A 25684-nucleotide genomic window follows, 5' to 3' on the forward strand; every position below is an offset into this window, starting at 1 on the left:
ATGGTCTGTGGTTGTGAGGCTGGTTGGATGTACTGCCAAATTCAGGGAAACAACACTGGAGATGGCTGATGGTGATGGAATGAACATTCAGGTAACAGGCATCAGCTCTGGTGGACATTCCTACTGTTATGCTATGTAAATTCAGATATAAGTTAGAGATAAGAAATAGAAATAAATGGAGAAAGTGTCACACATTTTGGGTATTTCAAATTTTGTTTTATTAACAATGCATCCCTTTGATAGGATTGTATGTTTCTTTAGGTCATCAATGCCCCCAAAAACATACTGTACACATTATACAAGGGAAACCACGATTCAGGCAAAAAAAAAAAAAAGAAAAGAAAAAAAAAATCTTTTTAAATTATAATACAGTCTTGAGGAAAAAATATAAATAACTTTTTTTTCTTCTCTGGTTGAGCTCACTCTATGGTACAGACATATAATAAATAGATCGGATCTGACATCACTCAGCTGATCTATGAATCATCTCTCTATGAGTCCATTTGTTTAGCAGCATTATAGCAAAAACAAGCCAATGGAAACAGAGATCCCCCGTTTCCCTGGAAACCTTTTACAAATCCTTTAGTCATCACACCGCTTCCCCCCCTCCTCCATCTCAGCCAATGACAGACAGTGATATTGCATTGTGGAAACAGATTCAGGGGTAATTATATTCCTACAATGTAATGGCAGCATGTAATGGCAACCTATTGTTCTTTTTTTTTTTCTTTTAAAGTTTTACAAGCAAGAAACATGTTAAGGTGACGTTACAACTTTGCCATGCTTGTTGCACATGCAGTGGAAGTGAAGCACAGAGGTAAGAAGGCATAGAGTTGGGTGGCTGCTCGGCTTACGCAGGTTTTGGAGACGTTTTGTAAGCAGAGTTTGGTACTAAATCTGTAATGAATCATTCTACAGATAAACTTGTACAACCGAGCATCTTTCCAAGAGATCGACCCACCTCCTGAGAAGCTTACTAATAATGCAATGGCTGAAGAAAAACATTAAAGGTCCTAAGCAAGTAAAGGATGGCATAAACTAGCATTAAGTTACATGCTATTCTCCTCATGTACTGTGTTAGGGTGGCATATATAGTGCTTTAGAAAATACAATACTAGTGATGTTTGATTGTCTGAGATACAAGAAATAGAAAAGTAATTGGCTGTCTGTGCTGACAAGAGGCTACAGGTTGTAGGAAGTGGTGAGGCAAGAGAAGCAAAAGCACATTATCTGGCTAGAACAGATCACAAGTCGGGGTGGGATGTGAACCAGGAAGGCTCCAGGTAAGTTTTAAAAACAGCAGGACCCTTCTGTAGTGTTTTGTATCGTAAGGAGAAAAGAATGTGGGGTCTGAGGAATCACTGGGTAGACACAACGACATGCCTTATTCATTTCATTACAGAAAAACACCACCTCTGGAAAGAGATAAAATGTTGATAGAATTATTTTTTCTTCTTTTAAACACAACGTGAGTCTTTGTCTTAATGATCCAGCTTGTCCTTTAGCATTATGTTGATGTATTATTGAGTGTTGCTCGAGATTGCCGACCCATCTGAAAACCCATCTGTATTTGGTTAAACTGTTCCCCCTTTTTCCTGTTCGAAAAAAAAAAGAGTTTGAAACAGCAGCAGGCAAGTCGGGGTAATTTTGTTTACATATACCGACAGCCTTTGTTTCCAAGATAGGCGAGCGATGACCACCTCCTCCTCCTCCTCGGCTATGGTACTCTGTTTTGAGCAACAGAAACATGCCAGACGCCTCCCCGACCTTATATCTCTCAGTCATTTTTTCTATGTTTGTAGGGTGGCAGGACTGGGGCTTTGCAGGGAACACGAGGGGGAGGATGATCAGGATTCTGCAGGAGGGTCACTGTCCTCTTCAACAGGTTTTGGTAGTTTTGTCAGGATTGCCTCTGCTTCCTCATACATCTGAAAAAAAGAAAAAGAAAAAGGAATATTATACATGGGATAGCCCTGACACACCAGGCTGATGGTCGGCCATGGGTGTCTGTCTGTCTCCCTAGTTTTTGTCCCTTAATATAGTTCGCCATTGCTGACTTTTTTCAGGCCGATTCAGGATGCTGAATCGGCATCAGAGATGGCAGAGCGTGTTGGTAAAAGAAATCACTCTGATTGGCAGCTCAGCTCAGTGCACAAGCAGAGAAATGGAAGTGAAGAAAGTAAACAAACAACTTAAGTCAAGAGGGCTTGAGATCTAAATAAAAAACATCTTATATGGTAAGATTATGTTTTTTGCCATTGAGCTCTTCAGCAGAAATTGTTTGTAATTGTTTGTGTTATTGTTCGTTGGTGCACATTTAATACCCTTTGTTCTTTCATCATTGGGTTTTGTTGTTAATGTTCTAACTGGCTAACTAGCGTCTTGAATCCGTCATGTCAGTCTTCTGGTTCCTCTTTTTTGATTGACGAATACAGACTGCTGCCACCTGCTTGTATGGAGAGTTATTTCTTCCCACACGGGTGCAGAACGCATGTGTGAGCTGTTGGCTGTAGTCTTTGTGGTGTGTTCATGTACTTTTTGCCCAAGATACAGGCTATGCAATAGTCAGTGTTCATTGCAACCTGTTCTTTGAAGTTGGTTCAGTGTGTCTGGGCCTGAAGAGGTAGTTGCAGAAAATGTAGGGGAGATGAGGGTGGTAAAATGTCTTACCGGCATGAATTGCACGTCCTGGAAGAGTTCCTGTATGAAGCGTCTTGAGGTGAGGCGAAACATACAGTGGGCTAAGAGGTGGGAGACCTCGGAGTACAGGCAGATGTCATCAAATGCGTAGGGGAACTTCTCCTTTATCCTGCAGTAAAAAGAGAAATATAACAGGCTTTAAAAAACAACTTCTATTGTTCTGCAATTGAATGTGCTTCTCAAAAAATGCACGTGGAATAAGAAGCATACGTCAGTAGTCCTGTTTCGTGGCCTTTGGTTCCTACAGAGGAGCTGAGGTTGATGATGAGGCGGAGCACCTCCTTCCTCAGCAGGACTCGGGAGGCGGGGCCATCTTCTGATATGGCCTTGCCACCTAAATGACACAAACATTCAGTGTTCAACACAATAAATACAATATAACGCTGTAACACTGACCAAGTGCTTTGTTTATTTTGTTGTGGAATTAATATAATTTCAAAGATTTTGTTGTCATGAGAAACTTTAGTATATAAACATTTTACAGCAGTATATATAAGGGGTAAAAAAAAAGTAATTTTACAAATGCAAAGGCTGGGGTTACTCATGGTCTTACCTATGACAATGTCAGCAGGTGTGGGCGTGCTACAGATTGAGCCTTGTGACACAGCAGCGTCGCTGCAGCCCGACACCCCAGAGAACTTAGACTGGGGCATCACTTCCAGGCGATGGCCGCTCTGCCCTCCCCATGACGGGAAGTCAACATAGTCTAGAAGAAAAACGTATAGATATTTAAATGACCTATTATATTCTGCACTGAGCTCAAAGTATGTCCATGTAAACAGCTGAAAGACTGAATGTGTGTCTGCTCACCTGTCCGAGGGTGTGTGCTGTTGATCTGTGGCTGTGTGGGGTATCCAAGGACGATGGCTCCTACACAGTAGAGGCAGTTTTCTTCAGTGTGTTCCTGCAGTCCTGTCTCCTCTGCACCCACCGTGTGGTTCTGCGTGTCACCTCGGCACACAATCAGCTCAGAGATGCTGAACTGTTGCTTAAGTGATGGAAGAGCAGGGCGATCACCTACAGGGGGAGTAACCACAGTGAGTACAAGCACAACAATCTGTTCTAAATATCTTTTTTGTCTGACATTGCTGAGATTTATTACGCCTTTTCTTATTTTCTGTCATAAATACAATGTTACAGTGTCAAATGAACACAATAGATCCTCTTTAATTATCGTTTACTCTGGCATGAAGTTGAATTTACCATCTCCATCGCCAAAGAGGAAGCGTTTCCGCTCTTCCGACGGCGGGCTGATCCTCTGCTGAAAGTAGGCCGAGTCTCTGATGTGGAACATATCGTTGATGTCCATGGGCAGTGCTAGGCCAACATAGTCATCGCTACACCCAAAGGTGGCACTGGAGACCATTGAGCGCACTGAGGAGCAGCGGTGTAGAGTGCTTTGGTTGATGGGACTGAGCAGTTCCTCTTTATCCAGAGAGGCAAAGCTAAGTGCCTTCAGAAACCTAGGGAGGGCAAGAGGAGAGGTGCGTGAGAGGATCCGGGGGGAGAGACTGGGACAGAAAAGGAACATAAGGAATGAGTGAAAAAATATTGGATGAAAGCAAGAGGCACAGACTTAGTGAACAGAGAGTGAGAAGCAAGTTGGGATCATCACAATGGGCTCTAAAGCCTGACACACTGCAGCAAGCTATGAGGGCAGCAGCTACAGGTAAAGTCACAGCAGAGGATACACGTGCATCCAAAGTATGAAATAAATCCAAGTACCTACTGGTATTGATTTAAAGTGCACTGAAGCATCCAAGGATCAGTAATCTAAAGCTTCACGCAGACACCCAGGTAAAGTTTAAATGGAGGCAGAAGCTCATTAAAAAGGAAAATAAATAATTTGCATCCTTGCATCCTATAATAATTAAATTCATATTATGACAATAAATTTGATAAAAATAAATAACATTCAGTATAATGTAACGTCGCACTTCCACAACCCAATGAAAATGGTATGTAGTTCAATAATTGTTTCATCTCTATTATCTTGTTTTCAAAATTGTTGGAGGCCAAAATCTTAACTGAAAATGAAATCTGAATAAATGCCCAGCCCTCGTCAATATGATCTAAAATTTTGAAAGAACTGCAAAATTCATAATATATAATAATAACACTAAATAACAATAATAATAACAATCAATCAAAAGAAAATTATTCAGCAACTATTTTGCTGATTCACAAATTTGCTTCTTTTCTCTCTTTAATATAATTGAATACCTCTGGGCTTTTGACAAAACAATTTAAATCTCGGGCTTTGGGATACTGTGAGACACATTTGTCACTATTTACCTTCCTTTTATAGACCAAGATTGTGATTTAAATGTTGTGCAAGTCTGTTGATGTATCACCTGGAATTTAAAGTAATTATGAATTAATTATTACGGGTTAAATACTTCACAGTGAATGTGGAGTGATAGTTTTATATACGGTGAGAGCTGAGAGCTTATGTGCTTCAACTTTGACACTTGTGTGTCACAGCTAGAGCACATCCTCAAACACTCCTCACATCCTCACTCTCCATATTACAGCCCTGCCTTCTGCCCTGTCTGTCCACATTTCTTCACCCACCTTTGTTTCATCGTGTATGACTGACTTGACAATTAAAATGGATTTTTATACCACAACAAACAGTACAGCCACATCTATAATATGGCACCTATCTTCTCTCTAGCTCTTTGCTTGTTACACTTCTATGAAGGGTCACAGCTCTAAGTGGAGGGCTCAACCAGCAACTGACCAATCTACATGGGGCTTATTTACACTGGGGGGCTACAGGAGTCAAAGCAATAGCAAAACAACTGCAGATATAGAGCTGTAGTTTCTACTCAGGTAAAAGCAGCAAGAACATATTTGTTTGGATCGGTGCTAGAAGCTACGTCTCTACTGAGGACACTGTCGGTTGGTCCACCCACCGCGGTACAATTGTTCTGGACAGCCTGCGGTATGGACTTAAGGAGCTCGGCTCTGGACAGGTACCCCTCCTATCTGATATCCTGACAGACATAGAGGGTGCACAAAAAAGACACTCACACCTGTCATTGCCAAGCTAGACAGAAACAGAGAACCCCGCTCCAAGCACATGGCTGCTTTAGCTACAGCAGCACAAATGCAGACATGTTTGAGTTTTTCTCTTGGATGAGTACATGCACATCTTTTCATTTATGCGACAAACATTTAACTTGAAATGAGTAATAAACACATTCATGGAGACAAAAGAAAAACAGATGCAGATGCTTTCAGTCCCTGTCCCCGCAGTGATGGCTGACTTACCTGCGAGGTGTTAGTCTGGAGTCCAGGCTGCCGGTCTTCATAGTGATGGTGTCTGTAAACAGCACATCTTTGGCTGGTGAAGCCAACGCTTCACTGTGAGACAAAGACGGGTGTATCCTCTGCTGCTGCAGCCTCTTCAGCGTAGCGTAGCCCAGTGCATCTCGTGGGCTGGTGTACATGAAGCTACAGTCAGCCAGGCTCTTGATGGTTGTTACTGAAGGAGACTTGAGAGACTGAGCTCGGCGGGGGAGAGTGTGCGAGGAGCCGGGCGGTACCAGAGAGACAGTGGAGGACTTAGACGTGGACATGTGGTTGGTCTCAGACTGCGGGGTGAGGGAAGAGAGCGTTTTGACAGTCTTGGCCGACACCACTGTGTTGAGGCTCACACAGTCAGAGGAGTCGGGTTCGGGTTCAGGATGCTCGGGGTTTCCAACAGTCTCCCTGGAGGGGCTGGAGCTCATGGAGCTGATGCCGCTGGTTGTGGTGTCCGTGTTAAAGCTCTGACTGCGGCTTTTAAATTGCGTACCTCCTCCGCCCCCTCCGCCTCCTCCCACATTGCCTCCGCTGGATGAGGAGCCGCCGTCTCCTGCTAGACGCTCTCGACTGCTCTGCTCCCTCTCCCGGCTGGGGTGCTCCACAGCCCCATGCCCTCCAAGAGCACTTAGTCCAAGGCCTGAGCCTCCTCCCCTGGTCAGCCTGCCGTCCACAAGCTGCTCCTCAGAGCCCCCCCTGGTCCCGACAAAGGATGTCTCCAGACTTACTGTGGGACTCTTCGGCATTCCCCTGCCATTGAACACAGGGGTGAAGACGTCCCCCTGGTTTGGGCTGTAGACAGAGGGCTCTGTCACTGTCCTGTTCCGCCTCATACTCCCAGTCTTGAGCTCAGTAGGGGTGCGAGAGCCGGATGGGGTCTTGGGGTCGCTGGTGGAGCGCAGTTTCTTGCTGGGGAGTGACAGGGAGTTGAGGAAGCGAGTGCGTACAAAGCGTGTAGAGGCCAGGATTGTGAAGGGGCTGCGGTCTTTGACTGGTTTGGAGTGTAGATAGAAAGAGGGCTCATCTGACTGGTCCAGAACATCACACTTGTCATCGTCCAGGATGTACATGTCTGAGAGCACAAGGAGCGAATAAGAACACAACAGGAGCATTAGAGGGCTCAAGTATACCATAACTGTCATGAAAAATACCTGATTACTATGATGGTGGGACATCATAAATACTGCTAGTACAGTTGTTTCGACTGTCAATACACACTAGCAATAAACACAGACAAAAAAAGTCCTACGTACTTGGTTGAGACTCGCTCTCACTGTTGTGGCGCGAGCTGGTGGATTCAGAGTTCAGACTGAGCGTGCTTGGTACTGAGGAGAGTTCAGAGGTCAGCTGTGCATCGACCTCTTCTGGAGTGACAGGCCACAGCGTCCTGCGACTGTGTCTGACTGCATCCCAACCATACTGCTTCAGCACCTCACAACCCTGCCTAGTCTTGGAGATCACACCAAGCACATAAACACATGTCCTGTGGATAGAAAAAGACAGTTAGTAAACACACTAAATGTACAAATGTGTTCTGTTATTAACCCATTATGTACTTTCAGAAATATGTGCAACTGGTTGATTCGTTTCTACAGAGAATCCTACAGAGTGTCATAAGTCCAGAAAGTGTTGGGGAGTTGGATGAAACTAGTAATGATAAGCTCACCCTCGTACTGACAGCACGTCACAGTGCTGAGCCAATGCGAGGATATCAGGAATGACATTCTCCTCCTGCAGGAGATTCAGACCCCAGTTTGAAGAGCCAATGTTGCCCTGAAACGAAAACAGTACACACAATTAAGAGTCATCTGTTTGTAACTATTATCATTATTATTATGGCAACATAGGTGACATAACTTGACAGCAAGTGATACTGACCAGGGCCCAGAGAGCAGCCTTCAGCTGTTTAATGCCCTCCCAGGTGTCCAGCATCGGGGAGCGAACTGTATAGCTGAGGTCAGGAACCACACTCTGGAGACAAATGTAAAAACACAGACATTAGGAAGAAAGGCTGCTAAATCTGCACAACCCGCAGCTCCCGAGGGAAATTAATGAAGAAAATGACACGTTTGAAAGAACAGAGCGTGCTGTGGAACGGCCTAGAAATAAGCTGCAGCAGTTACCTGAGCCTCCAATAAATGACAGCCTGTCTTATCATGGACCAGCTGACCATACAAGTGCACAGGGAGATAGACATTTGGTCTTTGTAACCTGGAGACACAAACACAGCAATTAGACACATACTCCATTTTAACTGGCTAAAAGTTGAGGACAGGATGATTTCTGCACGTCTACTTTTAACATGTAAAGTTTTAAAACCAAAACTTCATCATAACAGTACAATAAAATACACATACACCACCAGACAGGCAACAGAAGGTCGGTTTCACTCCCTAAAGAATACACTAACTAAGTATGGAGAGCAATGAAAGTCTGTAATTCTTTACCACTGTTAATGACTAAATTTACACAGAAAACAATATTTCTTCTGTGCATTTGGGGATATGTAGTTTTTGCTGCAAACTATATATAGAAAGTTACTTAAGTTTTTATTCATACACATACATGCATACATATCACATATATTAATGTTGTTCTCTCATATATATTTTACGTTTGCCATTTGTGTTTTCAAATGTGGACCCCAGGAAGATTAGCGGTGCTTTAGGGCACAGCTAATGGGTATCCTAACAAATAAACACTGCAGTGTATCCTGTGACTTCTCAGGTGATAAAAAACTCCAGCTTCTCACCTTTGGTTGCTGCGTCTGACATAGTTGTCTCCATCAACAGGTTTGCGGTAGGTTGTTAGTGCTTCGTTGAGCTGCTCCTCTATCAGGTCCACGTACTTTAGGTTGTATTCCTGCAATCAAAGTGGCATTTTGGTCGAGTGTGGTCTTATTATATAGTGGCCAGACAGTGAACTGTAAATGTGAATTTATTTTGCTGTATGCCATTATCCTGATGATACCTTCTGCCATTTGTCCAGCTGTTTGCTGACGTAACCCCTCTCATTGAGGTAGGAGAAACCTTTAGGAATGGACAGGAACCTAAACGGTACAAACAAGATGTACAGCGTATTCAGAAAGGTTGTTGTGCTACATAAGACTGAAACATATCAAATACTCTAAGTCACGTCTGGTAATCAGTGCTGTAATGGTTAACACCCACCTGAGGAGCAGCAGGAGGCCCTTGTCTCCCAGGTGGGACAGAGCTGGCTTGAGCTGAATGAGAGCGTGGAGGTTGGCCTGTGAACCAGAGCAATATACCAAGTCAGACAAGAAGGAGGGTGGACACACAACACTGCTGTCAAACAAATGCCATCAACTCAATCTATGAGTATTTCAACAAGGGATGCACAATAATATCTGCACATCATCAGTATCGGCATATAAAGGCTTTAAAATGATTATGTCAACATCAGCCAAAAATGAACATTTCTGCTGAATATGACAGGCTGATAAGATGACACTTCAATCATGAGACTTCAATTAGTCAAAATGTGTCAAATTTGCCCCGGTTGTGACTATTTTTAGGATTATCTCAGCAAGAGCATCATCCAAACCTGTTTAAGTAGGATGAATCCCACAGTTATGTTTGTAAATATTACATAAAATTAAATATTGCATGTTTTACGTGTAATTTAACTTAGAGCAGTTTTCTTACTTTGCCCAGTGTAACGTGTGAAAAGCACTGTATTTTTTGTCTGCATCTATCAGAGCACCGTTGCAATAAGAGTAGGAATCATGTGTTAATTCCACTACAGTAATAAACTGCAATTAGGTGGAAAAAAAATATGCACATAAATCGGTATTGGCACCTTCAATTGGCCAAAATAAGTTAGTAAATATCTGCATATCGGATAGTGTGCATCCCTAATTTTAATTAATATAATAATAATAATATAATAATAATTAATATTAATTAATAATTAATATTAATGTATCCATTAACACTATGTAAGTAAACTGACAATACTCTATGTGATGCATGATGTTTTCACCTTGTCCTCGCAAGCCTCATCCAGTATGTCCAGGGCCTCCATGGACACAGCCTTGCTGTGGTCATGAAGCTGTGTGACCAGCAGCTCCATGCCCCAGCTGCTGAAAAACTCCACGCTTGCACGCAGCAGCACACGTAGGTGTTTGGTGGCGTACAACCTGCATGTCTGCTCAGTAAGACAAGAAGCATTGTGGGAGAAAGAGGAGACATTAGAATGCAGATCTTGTAGGTGGAACAATGCAGTGATGACTGCATGATTTTGTATCTAATGACTCTGCAATGTGATGTCTGATGTTTTAAACAATCTGGGGTAATTAACAACTTGTAAAACTGTGCTGCTCTTCCCATCACTGCTTCCTAACAATCTGTTTTGCTTGTAAACCTGTGGATGTCTTACATCAGTAGCAGCAGTGAGGATCTTGGAGAGGATCACTCTGGCCAGACCGTCTCTGCTGTAGTCCAGTGTGGATACAGCAAGTTTCAGCACAGCATCCTGGTTCTTCACAGAGCAAAGATTCAGCAGGCTGCAAAAACGGAAAACAAGAGTTGTCGACAGAAACTTAATTAAGATTTGTCAATTTATGAAACAAAGGCTTACATTTCATGTCTACAAACTCACCACTGAAACAGGCCACATTTCTCCAGCAGTTTGACTCCCTGTGGGTGTGCAGAGAGCGTCCCCAGGAAGAGGAAGTAGTGTTGGCTGAGTGTGGTGAGCAGGCCGTTGCTTTGCAGACAGCGCTCAGGCTTCAGCCCTGAGGATGAGGAGAGCCATGACACCATGTCCCTCACCAGGTCCTCCAGGTAACCCTGGCCATCCTGTGACAGTGGAAGGAGAGAGAGAAGCGGACAACAGGAGACGTCAGTCAGGTAATGACTAAAGGTAAAAACAGAAATGTGCGTGTTTGTGTGTAAGTGCATACTTTTCCCACCTCATCGGAATCCATGAGGAATTCGATAAACTGACAGCCAACCACAGTGAGTTGTCGGGCCTTTGGGTGATCCAACGCCAGCCCTGCGTACAATTTACTACTGGGCTTATAAAAGTACAGCAGCCTCCGCACAAACCTGCAGTACACAGAAAACAAAGATGTATTTAAGACAAGGAATCAGAGAAATATTTCGAACTACTTCAAATGTTTTACTGGGTTTTAAGGGTATGAAGTCTTACTTGTGCATATGTTCATCTTTGTTGTTCCTGAGGTTTACATGTGGCCACTGGGAGAGGAAACACAACATTTTAAACTAGTAAAGAAAAAAAAAAGCACAACAAAACTTTGGTGTTCCATGTAAAGAACCTGACCTTGAGGATAGTTGCAATCAGCAACCAGTTCCACTCCAGGTTCTGCTTGTGGTTGAGGATGTGACTGTCTCTCAGGTTCATCATCAGTGCTTCTTCCGTGTCCTGAACACAAACACAGAAAAATATGATTTGACAGTGTAAAAAATTTAAATACGAAGATACTGTTTTCTTTCTTTACTGTGAAATGTAAAAAGCACTAATTATAATGCAATGCTAATAAACTTGCACCAATTTTATTTATTTATTTAAAACATCTGCTTCACCTTGTGCCAAACAACACATCTGTCCTAAAACTGCAGTAAACCACAGGCTCTTAGGTGTGTTTAGCTAAGCTTAACACAAACACTGAAAAAAAAGGGAAACGGCTAGCCTGGCTTTGTCAATTGCGATTTAAGGAGCAGTTAGTTTACACACTGAAGCCATTTGCTGAGTAACAACAGCTGGCTTTGAACATTTTACAAACTCTAAACAACATCCAGGTAATCCTTAAATGAACTGGTGGCTGGCTTACTAGCAAACAGAATCTGAATTTTGGAAGTGAAACAAGGAAACATTTATGGATCTGTGATAGAAGCTTGTGATTTCCCCTTTTTCAGCATTTGTGCTAGGTTAAATTAATCACAGAGATGAATTTGATATCAATTGTGGGTAAGATGGCAAAGATGCATATTCCCCTTTATGTATTCCTTCAAACTACTTTAATATGTTGCTGAGGCACAGAGGGAAGAAACTTAAAATCTAGACTCTGAAAAGAACATTCATATTTACCTTTATGACGTAGATGTCCCTGTGGACACGAGAGTGTGACTCTCTTCGGCTATGTGAAGACACAGACTTGCGGATGATGTGGTCCAGGTAAAGGCTGTGAGGTTTCAAACCTTTCTTCTTCTTCTCATGGAAACGCTTCAGGTTGTTGACTGCTGCACTCGCCCGACTGGAACAACCATAAACATGGGGGATGTTTGGATTTTTCAGAAATTTGGTTTAAAATGTCCACAGTTTACTCCTGTACTGTGTTCACTGTTACAAGAGTGCTACTATATCAGTGTACCTTTATGACAGAGAGTACGTTTAAACTTCAGTGCGGTGTATTGTGAAAGAATATACAGTTCTGGTAAATGATTTTTGTACGGGAAAACAGACACGCATTTGTGAGAGTACTCACAGTCGTTTCTGCTGTGCGATGTCAAAGGAGGCTGCCATGTTGATGAGGGTGGGGAGGCAGTGCAGATGGTGACTGTGGGAATGGGGAAGGATGGTGTTTGCCTAAACAAGACAGAGGCAGGTGGAGGAAAAGAGAGAAGATGCATTTTAGTATTAGAATCCAGATAACTCAGTTGCCGCAGTCAGCTTTTCAAAACACACAAATCTTCCAGACTTATGCAACGTTTATTTTGCTGTGGCACATTAGCACAAACATTAGTTTCAGGGTGGCAAACAACACTTTTTTAGCTTTCCAAAATAAAAGTGTCAGAGATAGTTTTTGCATTTTAACATTACCATGTGTAAAAGTTCTCCCAAGAGGATGGTGGCTCTCACTGCAAGCTGATCATCGCTACTGGTCACAACTTCGACAAGACCCTATAGTTACAAAGGTGACAATATGGTTTAATCGCAACATGGTGTTAAATTATAACATAGGACAATCAGAGAACACATCGTGTGTGTGATACCACTACAAACCATTCAAGCTAAATGTTTTTTTATAGAGGTTAGTTTAAAGGTCCGCCTCAGCTCACCTCTAACAGCCCACTGGTGATGAAGGCAGAAAGAACAAACGCCAGGTAGTTGTCCATCAGATCAGGCCTAATGAAGCAAACACAAAAATGATTTCATGTCTCATGTTAACACTGAACTTTTGTCAAATTGTTTTCAGCCTATTCTCTCATATCATCTCCCACCTAGAGCGGGCCCGATGGGGAAGGACGACTTTGGCCTCAGCAGCAATGAACCCATCAGACAGTCTCCATGTGTCCTGGAACCTGGCAGGGTCTGAAAAAGACCAGAGCGAAGCTTATACACAGCCTTATTTGAGTTCAAAGAGTACCGAGGCATTTCAGTGTACAACTCTGGAGTATGTTTTCTGTCATGATCATACAAGGCCACACAGCCAAACTGCAATTACATATCAAGTACTGTATGTAAAAACACACAAATTACTAGGTACCAACATGCTGGGAAGAAGTATAAAAAGAACACTGAGGGTACAAAAGATGTTTCACTCACCAACACTTAGAAGAGCTTCAGTGAAGTCTTGAGTTACAATGGGCACAGGGAGCCTGAATATCTCATATAACACCTCCAGCAAGCCTTTCTGCAGGGCAAAATACATTAGAGCAATCAGATACACACTTGATATGGCACAAACTACATTTGTGAGTGCTTAAAAGAGCTTCTAGTACCTCAGTGTTGTGGCTGTGTAGCACATTACTCAAATTACTCGAGGGTAGCCGTAGTTCTTCTCTGAATCAACTGGAAACCGAGTGGTAATATCCAATTTGATCAATCTGTGCCAGTGCTGCCTTTGGGTATATCTCACTCTGAGTGCTGATACTCTAACCAGACACATTTTATTTTTACTTTGAAATACTCCAAAAAAACAACAACAAAAAAAAACAGGTCAATATGGCCCCTGTCATCGCCAGTATTAAGTGTAGTGGAGGAGGTCAGGCTGCTGACCATAGAAATTAGAGCTAACATAACACTAAAGGCCCAAACGCACTGAGAGCCATAACTGATACATATCATTTGACACACGTCAGTTGATGCTCTCATGGTGCACTGGAGGCATCAGATTTTCAATTCCAACACCACAGAACCAGCAGTATTTTGGAAAAAGATTAGTATATAAATTATGCCAGGGACACGCTTGTATGCTTTACAGATACCCCATTGATTTTCTATACATTTCTATTTAAGTAGCGTATATCGTTACATGAGGCAGGAGGGCAACTGTGCTGATGCTTTGGTCAGTTGGTTGGCAGTAGAACACCAGTAAAGCCACTGGGGACCAGACATCTGGTCTTCCAGGTGGGTAAAAATCACGTAAAGCACAGCTAATCACAACTCTATACTATGTTAAAGGTCCAGTGCATAGGATTAAGTCAGAAATATAATATAATATAATGTTTTCTTTAGTGTATAATCACCTGAAAATAAGAAAAACAGTGTTTTCCTTACCTTAAAATGAGCTGTTAAATCTACAAAGGGAGCAGGTCCCGGTCTATACACATCGCAATATTGCACCAACATGTTTCTACAGTAGCCCAGAATGGACAAACCAAACACTGACTCTAGATAGGTCCATTCCATGAAACTGTTTGATTCAGTATTTTACCGGTTATAATCACCTGGTTCATTTGTTTTGGAGAGGAGGAGACCTCTGTGAAAAATTTGGCTCCTGGTAAAACCTCCTAAACAATGAACACTGAAGGAATCCTAACCGGGAGAAGTTTCAGCTGGTTGCAATCTGCAATCCCCACCCTATATATCGCTAAATCTCCCTAAATCATACACACAGAGGCCTTAATTAAATGCTTTCGTTAGGTTTATGTAGCAAGTTAAGTTTGATGACCAGCAGTTGTCAGCAAATGTTCATGATGATACGAGGTGGGTCTGTTATGCTCATGTACCTACCAAGGGTCTAAGCTTTTATGTTCTTATTTTTCGTATCTGACATGTGACAACACAGCAGTTAACATCTGTAGTATGCTGTTGGCAGTGGTAGTTGTTATTGTTAAGCATTGCAGAAATACAACTATATTGTTCATAAAGATTTATGCTAAGCTAATGGAGCTAACATCAGCTGTCAACTGCTGCCCAAAACATGTTGTATGCTCTCACTGTACGTCTGCCTCTCAGTCTCTCCTCACTACCTCACTGACTTTGGTTGCTGGGTCCTCCTTTGACGCCCCAGAATCGAAACAAGGTCACAGTAGAGGCGTCAAAGAAGTTTGACGCACCTCATACCACTTGTGGTGCGTGTTAAGCCACTACAAACAGTAGGCGTATTTCAAAAAGCTAACACAAAAATGTGTTAGATGCTTTTGGTGTGTTTGGGCCTTTAAACTGCAAAATGAAGGCTGGTGGGACAAAATCTTCTCATCTATCAATTAGGTCTTTACCACTAACTGACTAACAAAAGCTTTTCATGTGTTTTGTGTTCATAAACTTTATTTTTTGTACGCAGCTGTTTCAGTACTCACCCTAACTTCCATATTTGGTATGCAAAGTAAGCCAATTAAAGATTGGATCCCAGAATTTCCAGCCTTGCATAGGTTGATAATCCCTGAGTAAAGACAGAGACAAGAAGAGACATTAAGCTACGTTCAACAGTCATGAAAAAAAAACAAATCTATTTTTTAAATATAATCCTCACTTAAACGACTACATTTATTACTACACTCAAAAGTCCTTACCAGACCAGGAGCGAAAGGCTGCCACTATGGCCATTCTACTTGACAAGAAACGGGCCTCTCTGTCCTCCCTGTGAACACGAAAACATATACACACACACACATTAAAAACAGAACACCATGTTCCATACACACAGCATCATTATGATCCCTGTCTGTACGGCGCTTCTCACAGAGCACTAGAAAGTATTTCACCAAGGATCAAACAACACCACAGAAGCAAAACAAAAAGCAAAACACTAGGAATAACAAAAAAATCTCTTCTCATATAAAAGCAAATCTTTCAGAGTAACTTAAAGGATTATCGTGACTTAGCCTGCTTCACATCCTCAGGCAAGTCATACTGGAGTCAAGCAGCCCTGATAACAAAGGTCATACCACAAAAACACAACACAAACCCTCAACTTTCAACACACACACACACACACACACACTCACTTGAGTTGCCCTTCAGCTGTGTCTGCATTGTGGCGGTAGTGAAAATCTGTGAAAGGCGCGAGGATTTGCTGGAGGACAGGACACACACAAGACATGGATGAGTACAAAACACAACAGACCTTCGAGCTCTTCATCAATTCTTGAAAATGAAGAGGAAGCATTCTTAAATATGCCCACGAAACATCTTGCAGTAATAATGAACCTGCGTCTGATCTCATATGACATCCATGTGGCTTTTATGACTGGTGGTGATGAGATGCGTCTGTCCCAGGTGTCTGTTTACAGACAATGAGGCTTTAGAGAACTGCTGTAACTGATTACTGTAAGCTCCATGGGAAAAGAAACGGGCAACCTACGGCCACTAATCCTGACTGGAATGACTCCCAGCACACTGGCTCATTTATAAACAGCAGCTTCAACTCAATTCATATCTGTCTGTGTGCGAGCTTGCGTGTACCTCCAGTTCGACATCAACCCGCACGTACTGACGGGTACGTGGGTGGTTGAGTAGATGTAGGATGGTGGTGATCAGAGCTTCGTTGATGCGACTCAGCTGACAGTCAATCACACTCTTCAGAATGGTGCTGAGGCCTCCGCGTTTGGCCACCACCTCTGGGTTCTTCAGGGCTACACAGTCAGAAAGTCCGCAAAGAAATATTAGAGGCTTCTTAGATAAGTTCAAAGTAAACTAGCAGGGTTCCCACATATTTTTCAAAACTTTTACGCAATATTTTACCACATTTCCATGACTTCATTTATGTAGTTTCAAGTGGGTAGGCCTGTATAATGTCACAGCCTTACATTTACAAACACGCACTTCCAAGGCATTTACGGAAACAAACTGGTAGTGCTTGCTAACTTTACTCGCTTGTTAGACAGTCCTGCTGCCAACTAGCTGTGTGCCCACTGCTTGTAGACCAAACCGGCACATATGGTCAGTTTGCAAAACATCAGGGCTGCACCCCTTTTGGGTGACAGAAACTAAAGATCCTGTAGGTGTCAACGCAATATGACGTATTTGAATTATAATTTTGACAAGTTTGTATGCATTTATTTCTTGTTGAACAAATCTTTGTATGTGGACATGTCTAATTATTGTTTTGCGACCTTGCCTAAACCAGAGCGTACACGATACCTTAATAAACTAAGGTAGATCGACATCATGTCCCTTCAGTCTTCCCTTGTCCAAGTTTATCAACGACCAAACACTGTGGCTGGATATTGCTTATCCAGACATCTATACATGTATAGATGTCTGATTCAATCAAATATTTGAATCACCAGGTATTGCTGAGCTTAGTGAGCTTAGTGTCGTATGCAAATAACAAACCTGTTAACAGCCAACTGTTTGATCTACAGATTGAGATTTATTTGGAGACAACAGTCTGATGCTGCTGTACATTACGAAAGTACTGCAGCAGCCTTCCACTCAAGCTAACGTTAGCTATCCATCACTAGTAGTACTATTATTATCAAGCAGTTTACAAGGTCTATTTTTATACTGTTACTCTCCTGTTTTATCCCAAAGGGCAGGTGCAATTTTTCTCTTATCAACTTTTATCTTCCTACTGCACTGCACTGCACTGCAATAAAGTTTATCTTATCGTACTTTATCTTAGTAACTGTCAGCGGCATCATTCAGCTGTTTACCACACTGACAATGAATATTCACGAATCTTACGTGTCTAAATCTCAGTGTGAAAGTCTCAATTAATCTGCTACACAACAACTTTTCAGCATTTTCGTGTTTCTCTCTCATGTTACAGCACATTTGTTTTTTCCAAAAGGGGGTGCGGCCTTGGCGATCATACAATGCCAGTCTGTGTATCATGTGACGTTTCAACAACACTAGATTTTAAATTAGTAATGCAAGAAACAGATTTTACATAACATTAGACATGTTTTGGGGTTTTTATGAGAATACTTTAAACAATAGCCAAAACTCTTCCCAAAAAATTTGTTTGTTCCAAATCATAAGAGTTTTTCTAATTTTACAACTTTTCCAGGATTTTCATAACCCTGGAAACCCTGAACTAGATATTTTACGAGGTGCTCCTGCCCACTGACGTTGCAACTTCCCAAGGGAAGCCACAGTGCACTGTGTGTGTAGAATAAATGGTAATTTTTATACCAAGGCCAGCTACTCACCTAGCTCACATACGATGGCAATGGCTGCGCGAACCATGCGGTCTCTCTCCTGTAGTCCATCAGTGCCCACGGCAATTAGAGAGTTTGCAACAGAGGAGGGGAACAGCATGGCATTGACAGTGATAATCTACCAAGGGAGGTAGAGGAGGAAAACATGAGTCACCCATCAAACAAGTCTGGGCAAACAGAGGCAGAAAAATAACTACAATGATTTTTTTTATGGCCCTTTTTTTAGAACTCTAGAAAAAGAAGATGTATTTTTGAAATGCTAAACAGTACCTGAATATATTTGGAGGGTCACATATCTCTAAGTTTGCAATCCAAGGAGTGATAACAGAAATGTATTTCATGATAAGAACCCAGGCTATATGTCATGGAATGAACACAGGGGTTGTATTACTGTCTGATGACCAATAGTCCTCTTCTGAAACCAGACCCTGGCTCTATGCGTGTGTGCATGTGTATGGTTTGTCTGTACATGAGTGTGAGTGTGTATGTGTGAAGAGAGTTTACAGTAAACTACAGAAAGGGCTATAAATAACCTCGCCTGCAGACTCATGCAAACCGTCCGCACACTGACACTGCTGCTAACCCAATGATCTTTCTGCTGGCGCTAAGGCTGAGCTGTGAGGGCAGAGGGCACCTTTCTCCAGCAATTAATTAGAGAAAGACAGTGAAGGTATAGAAATAAAAAAAAATACATATGGTCTTACCTTTCGGACTAGCCTCAGAGCCTGAGTCCTCTCCCCCTCATTGCTTTGCTGGATGTCAATGCATCTACACAAACACACAAGCATAATTAGCCATGACCTTTTAGCCAGGAGGAGACAAATAAATGTGTCAGCAGAAGGAAAACACGTGGGCTAACTACATGACTTCTTGTGAAAAATATTTTTTTGACCCACAAAATGAAAAATCAGCCAGAGAGCACTCTTCCACCAGACTGATTATGGTCTAAGCAGGATCTCACCTTGCTATCAAATAGTCCACCTGTAGTCTGAGGACCTTCTGAAGCACAGTGGTGTCTCTGATGAGGTAGCGGAGCGCCCGCAGCCCCGCAGCACGCACTTCCTTTGCCTCATTCAGTAGAGCTAGTCGCAGGCTAGAAGTTCAAAAATCAAATACTTAGATGAGTCCAACATTGCAATTGGGACATGAAGCAAGATATAAGAATTATGATTTCTGATTCCTGCTGATTTTCAATTAAAAATGCACCAAAATGCAAAATATTCCAGCTGATCAGGCACAGGATCTGACTTACAAACTATTTCACTTGGCTGCATAAATAACAATTGGAAATAGAGAGGATGTCGATAAAAAGTAACGAACTACTGGTTGATGACCACACTTACCAGATGATGATTTCTTCATATGTAAACCCAAAGTTTTCCTCACGGTGGCTAATGCTGCATAGCAGCTGCAACACAGAAACAGAACAAAAACTGAATTTAATGATTGATACAAAGAATGCATTAGCATGGCTCTGGTCAAGGATAACACTAAGCGTAACACGGACATTATGGTACAACTAGAGCCTCTCAAGGTGTTTGTAAGTGAGCTCACCTGAGAATCTCAGTATTTAACAGTGTTTGAGTCAAAAAGGCATTAAACTAAGTGACTATCCAATCTAACACTACAACACTTTCCTGCAGGGTGCTGCAGGAGCCATGCAGGTATGTTTGTTGTATTTTTCCACTTGTCTGTTACATGCTGACTCGTTTGGTGTAGATGAATCGTGACTGGATAATGCTGTGCTTTCACTTGTGGTAGATGGAGGTTATAATCACGAAAACGTTGGGGCAACACATCCACAGGTCCAGTAGAGGGTATCAGCTTGTGTCACCTCCAACACTTGTTGTTTATGAGTGAATGTGCTTGTATGAATGTGTTGTTGGTTATATGAAAATAGAGGATGATAACAGAAAGTAGGCAATAGGTTCTGTTGTATTTTTCTGCTCATAGCCTGACAAGTTGTTCCTGTTTTCTGGACTCCACCAGGCGATGGACCCTGTTTTTAGCATGAATTGCCACTTGAAGCAGTTCCCTCACCACAGGTCCTCCATCATTAACAGAGGCCCACACACAGCTGGTGTATACAAGATTCAAATTCTATGTACACAAAAGCAGTTCATTATAAAAACAATAAGCCTTCAGCGACAGTCTGTGTCAACTGGTGAGCCAAAGCTAACAACAGCACAGTCTGAAACTCATTACATGCACAAAGCAATGAGCTCCTTGGGCAAAGGATGCTGCCATTTTGGAGCTGCCACCTTTCTTATAGGCACCCTGAGGCACCCTAGCGCTCCCAACGAATCAGTGCTACTCCATCACAGTAGTTCGGTCTACCCTTGCCTGTCCCGATGCAGCAGCAGGGGAGCTGATGAGTGAATTAAACAGGTAATTTTTGTGTGACGTCCTCCTTAAAGCTGGACGTAAATCTCCTCTCCCCTTCACATACCACAGAGGAAAGCAGGAGGAGAGACGGAGCATGATGGGATGGGTGATGAGAGACATGGTGAGTAGGGGGTTGTTTTAAACCAGCTGTGATGTCAGAGCTCAAGCAGGCAGGAGGAGGGGAGAGAGGAGACGGGGAGGGGGGCATGTGACACTCTCTGGGGGGATTAGGTCACCCTCACTGTCCTGGAACCCTTATAAGGAATCAGAGGCACGGTGCTCTCACAGACGTATACACAGACACACGCACGTCATGGCTATTACCCTCCTGTCAGTTGTAAACAAAAGAGTTAGGTGTAGCTTCAGCCTGATTAAGTGCCAGCTGCAGTTATCTGAAGGCCAGCACTCACTAGCTGCACAGCCAATATCGAATGGTCAAAATATGTCCATGACAGTAAGTCAGACCTGGATTACGGCGGTGGGTCGCTCGGAAGAAATCGGCAAATGCCTGGGCAGGAATCTGAGGCCAGGTTTGTGTCAATGAGGTGATGGAGGGCAAAAATATTGTCATTGTCATACTCAGCTTGCAGTTTGCAAGTCATTTCTGAATTTCCTGTTCAGAATAACGCAAAGGTTCAAGACTATGTAAGCATGTGGCTGGAGGAAGGCAGAGAAACACCCTCGAGAAGTTACTGGTCCACCACAGGACTGACACGGACTGTGTCCACACTAAGAAAAACACATCTTAAAACCACTGTTGACATGTAAAAATACCTAGCATTAAAATTATTCTCTATCAGAACTAAAACTCCAAAACAATAAGAAAAAAAAAACTAAATCTCACATTCTTCCTCTTTTTTTTCATTTGCAAACAATAAATCTGTGCATCAAAGCCGTCACCTGCTGATACATGGGACAGAGACTGCCCAGTTACACAGCCTGGTCTCTGCATTTTAAACCTCTGTTCTGACTGTCCATGACCACTTGTTTTATGTTTCAGTTTACCTGCACACACAATCCAGTTACTTTTTTTTGACATGTGTGAGATTTTTATGCTAATTTGTACCCAGTAATCTTTACGTTTACCATCAACACTGCAGTGCAAAACTGAGACAAGACAGACTGTTTATCACCCGTGCACAAAGCGCTCACATCGAAACAGACTAATAGTTAGTTTGGAGAAATAAAAAAAATAAGAGTTTCTAGATATTCTAACCAAATATCATGAATCTCAGGTTCCAAAGTTGGAGAGCTGCTCTTGATGCACGTCAGGTCAGAGTGCTTTCCCATCCCTAGAGCTCCTGTTACATTCACTGTCAGTGTCACAATGACAGGCACAGCTAGGCCTGCTGGCAGCTACACCCAAGAGGAGAGGATCAAGGAGAGGTTAGTGGTGACACTACAGAGGGGGGGGGGGCACAGCTAGTCAATCTTTACAGATGTCTAAACAGTCAGTCAACCTTCTTGAAAAGCTTCAACAGGGTCTTCATGTTGGTTTTGGGAGATTACAACCAACTCACTAATTCTCAGTGTTGTCAACACTGCCTGGATTAACAAAGAAAACACTGGGGCAGCATTACCTTTATGAAGTTGTTCAGGTGGCCCAGTTTTCGCATGTTACTGACTCCATGCGGTTTGGCCACATTTTGAAGGATTTCACGGAAGTTTTCTGACGGTTCTGCCGAGGAAAGACAAGGAAATACAATGTAACTAAGACAAGCATCTAAAGCCATATTGCCATAATATCAGTCGATGAACCATAATTTATATGTTGCAGGAAGGAAGTTGGTTTAGCTGGTCAAACTAATTTGGTGTGTACAGTCAAAACAAGGTCTAGACAGTAAAAGCAAGACTTGAGCTGGGAAGTGTTTCTTTGTTTTCAGTTCCTTTCAACTGTAATGTGCTTCTCTAATGCTAAATGTTTTTCACCAAAACCAAATGGCTTTTAAAAGTATTCTCTTGGCAATAATCCGTGCTTTGCCGGTAGTTTAGTTTGCATGGAAACCAGTTCCAGATACTGCATTTCAACAAAAAGATAAAGGCTGTAGAAACTATGAAAACGCCAGCTCGTTGAACTGAATGCAATATTTTCCCCTCAGCGACAAAGTTCAGAGGATGAGCCACATTTAGTTTCACTCTTTCAATATTAGTCATCAGTCAAAATAATGTTGTAAACACATGTACTAACAATTTAGAGCTTTGAAATACTGGACTATTGCAAACAACTTCAATAACTCTACCTAAACTAGTACAAAATGTACAAATGTTCTATATGTCTAAATGTTCTTCTATAAGAGAAAATTACTAAACCAAATTCTCTGGGATTTGAATAAATTAAACAAGCATTGATTAGCATCTTCATCCACTCAGACAGCTGACAGGGCAGTGATGGGAATCTATCTATACAGTACATGCAAATGGATGTGGGCTAGTTTGAGCATGTGTCCCATGTAGGAATGTGTATGCACTACAGTCGACATGGGCTTTGCATACTAATTTGGGGATTCATGATCTTGAACCCTAGGGCACAGACATGGTTTAATCTTTAGCTTTAGGACTGTACAAAAACTCCCCTGACACCCACCAATATTATAGGCACACTCATCCTGACCTGGAATGAAACATTGAGGTTAACTAATATCCTACACATAGTAATTTTGCAAACTGCTAATGAAATAGCTCACAGATTAAGTAGACACCATCCTTCTGTAGGGGGCTTGGATCATGTCAGCGGGCCCAAAACACAGCTGGCTTTTTTTTAATGCATTCATGTGCCATTTTGGGTGCAAAATACCTTCAATGGTTTACACGATTATATCGTAAAATCAGCTGGTTGTTTGATCCCAGAGATTGGAACAGAGAGCCATGTAAACAAAGTGGTATGTGCTGCTGCTGCAGGAGTAAATCTAACCAGCCTGTGCAGCTGTGTATCAGTGTGCCACTGGAAAAACCACCCTGCGCTGTCTAAACGCTGCTCAGCTAACAGCCTTGAAACCAGATTTCTCATACAGCCAGCGATGACCAATGCATGACTACAGCACTTATGGTTGGTTGGCTAAATAACAGGCTATCTTGCCCACTCACACCAATCAAAACAACAGAGCGTCGTCATGGCTGGTTAGCTGTGGCAGCTAGCTAACGCTAACTCAGCTAGTTAGTTAGCTCGCTACCGCCTGTTATTATATCGCTAGCAATGTTATTAGACGAAACAGAAAGGGAAAACTGACGAGATGACAACAGCAATGACAGGACAAGAGCACGGACTGACGGGGTCTTCACTTCACGGGGCTAGTGTTTGCAGAAGAGCTCCTCATCCATTTTGAACAATAATCGCTTTCAGGGTGATGTGATGAAGCTCTGCTTACCTCTGGTCAGATCCAGCGGTACGTTCTCCTCCCCGCTGTCATTCCGACCTGTCAAAAACACACACAGCGGACATGGTGAGGGATCACGCCGGGGTCATCACGTGCCTGAGAAAATCTAGTTTCGCAATATCCCTCAATTACAGCTCGCACTGGGTCGAGTTTTTCATGCTTACCTCGCATCCGAAGACTCCGGATAGGACGGCCGCGGAAGCTGGCCGCCATGTTTCCAGGAACATACACAACACCGGAAACTTCGCGGATTCTCGCGAGAAATCGGATAACGACGGTCGTCGCGACAAAAGCCGCAGCGAAGCTCCCACAGCCCTAAGATCAGCTGGATCCTCCTTAATCCTCCTTTAATGTAACCAGGGAGAAAAACATACATCTGATCTGGCGACTGTTTTATGGTCAGTGAAGAATGAGCTCAATAGGGACTGTTCATTATGAGAAGGGAGGGGTGGTGCAACAAGGGGGAGACATCAAGTCATTTTTAAGCACCGTGGAGGGACTTAAGTTTTTTTTTTATTTTAGCTTAGGGGAGGGTCGTACAACTGTAAATGGCTGTGTTTTGTATTTATTTCACCACTGATTTTTAAAGAAAACATGCCCTCCAAACCCAAAAGCATGTTTTCTTTAAAAATGGCCAAAAATTACACTGTTCATCACAGCCAGAAACTGTAAAACAGAAATTATCATGGATTTTCAAATTTCCAACAGTCCATGGGCACATCATGTGCAACAAAAGCTTCAGTCAGGAAATTAAACATAACCAAATCTGAGCTTAAAATAGTGACATTGCATCAGCGTCTTTATCTTTATTCTACATTTAAAATGTTGCCAGAAATAAACTATTTGCACTAACCAGCCAGCATGCACGACAAGAATGGAAAGGCTTTTTGGATCCAGGATTTCATCTTCAACTTTTAACTTTCAAACATGAAATTGTACGTTTTTAAAATCCAACAACTTATATATGGTGGAGGGGAGCATCATGCATTTTCACCAAGTCACTCAGGGAGGCTCAAGGAAAAATATTTGTAACTTTGGGGAGGTTTAAAAAGAAGAAGAAGAAGAAGAAGAAGAAGAAGAAGAAGTCACACCCCAGACATACCCCTCCTCTGATAAGTAAAGAACAGTCTCTTAGCCTTTCAGTGTCACTGCTTGATTTGCTCTCCCTTTAGGAATGTAGGAACTTTAGAATTAAGGCTTTGTTTCAGGACGACATGGTTTCTTTTCCTGCTGCAACATTTTATTGGAGTAATTTTGTTGGTGATATCGACTGTAAGAAAGTTTTGACCTTATACCACGAAGGTTTCTTCAGACAAACAAGGAAATATATGCTGTATTTAAATTGATCCAGATTCTATCCAGTGGAACTGGATAACAGAAAGAGTGACATAACTGTAGGAGCTTAAATTGCTCTTTTTGTGAAATGCATGTTTGTAATTTTCAGTATGTGCTGTGGAAAGATATTACCAAACTAATAGCTGACATTATCCCAGATTTTACTGCTTATTATAGAAATATTATATTTGGGTGCTACGATTACTCTGACAAATAAATGAATGTATTTTTTCCTTATTACCAGAAAATTACAATTAATAGCCTGGG

The 25684-nt window shown here is 42.2% G+C and overlaps 1 protein-coding gene across 1 annotated transcript; it reads right to left on the bottom strand.

Moving 5' to 3' along the window:
* Positions 1-200: 200 nt before the first annotated feature.
* On the bottom strand, positions 201-24313 carry LOC117252789 (rapamycin-insensitive companion of mTOR-like). The gene is made up of 37 exons (XM_033619963.2): positions 24247-24313; positions 24074-24121; positions 22289-22386; positions 19667-19731; positions 19285-19416; positions 19028-19091; positions 18315-18441; positions 16624-16793; positions 16167-16234; positions 15732-15799; positions 15519-15601; positions 13540-13627; positions 13215-13305; positions 13053-13119; positions 12814-12894; positions 12479-12579; positions 12082-12247; positions 11314-11415; positions 11182-11228; positions 10943-11078; positions 10630-10829; positions 10408-10534; positions 10012-10176; positions 9180-9256; positions 8980-9058; positions 8762-8871; positions 8133-8220; positions 7888-7980; positions 7676-7782; positions 7263-7492; positions 5977-7081; positions 3904-4163; positions 3511-3717; positions 3254-3406; positions 2911-3034; positions 2671-2809; positions 201-1928 (listed from the first exon to the last, which is right to left on the bottom strand). The coding sequence occupies exons 1-37, from the start codon at positions 24293-24295 to the stop codon at positions 1848-1850; spliced, it is 5196 nt and encodes a 1731-aa protein (XP_033475854.1). The 5' UTR covers positions 24296-24313; the 3' UTR covers positions 201-1847.
* Positions 24314-25684: the final 1371 nt, after the last annotated feature.

The sequence above is a fragment of the Epinephelus lanceolatus genome, chromosome 9, assembly GCF_041903045.1.
Source record: "Epinephelus lanceolatus isolate andai-2023 chromosome 9, ASM4190304v1, whole genome shotgun sequence".
Taxonomy (NCBI): Eukaryota; Metazoa; Chordata; class Actinopteri; order Perciformes; family Serranidae; genus Epinephelus; species Epinephelus lanceolatus.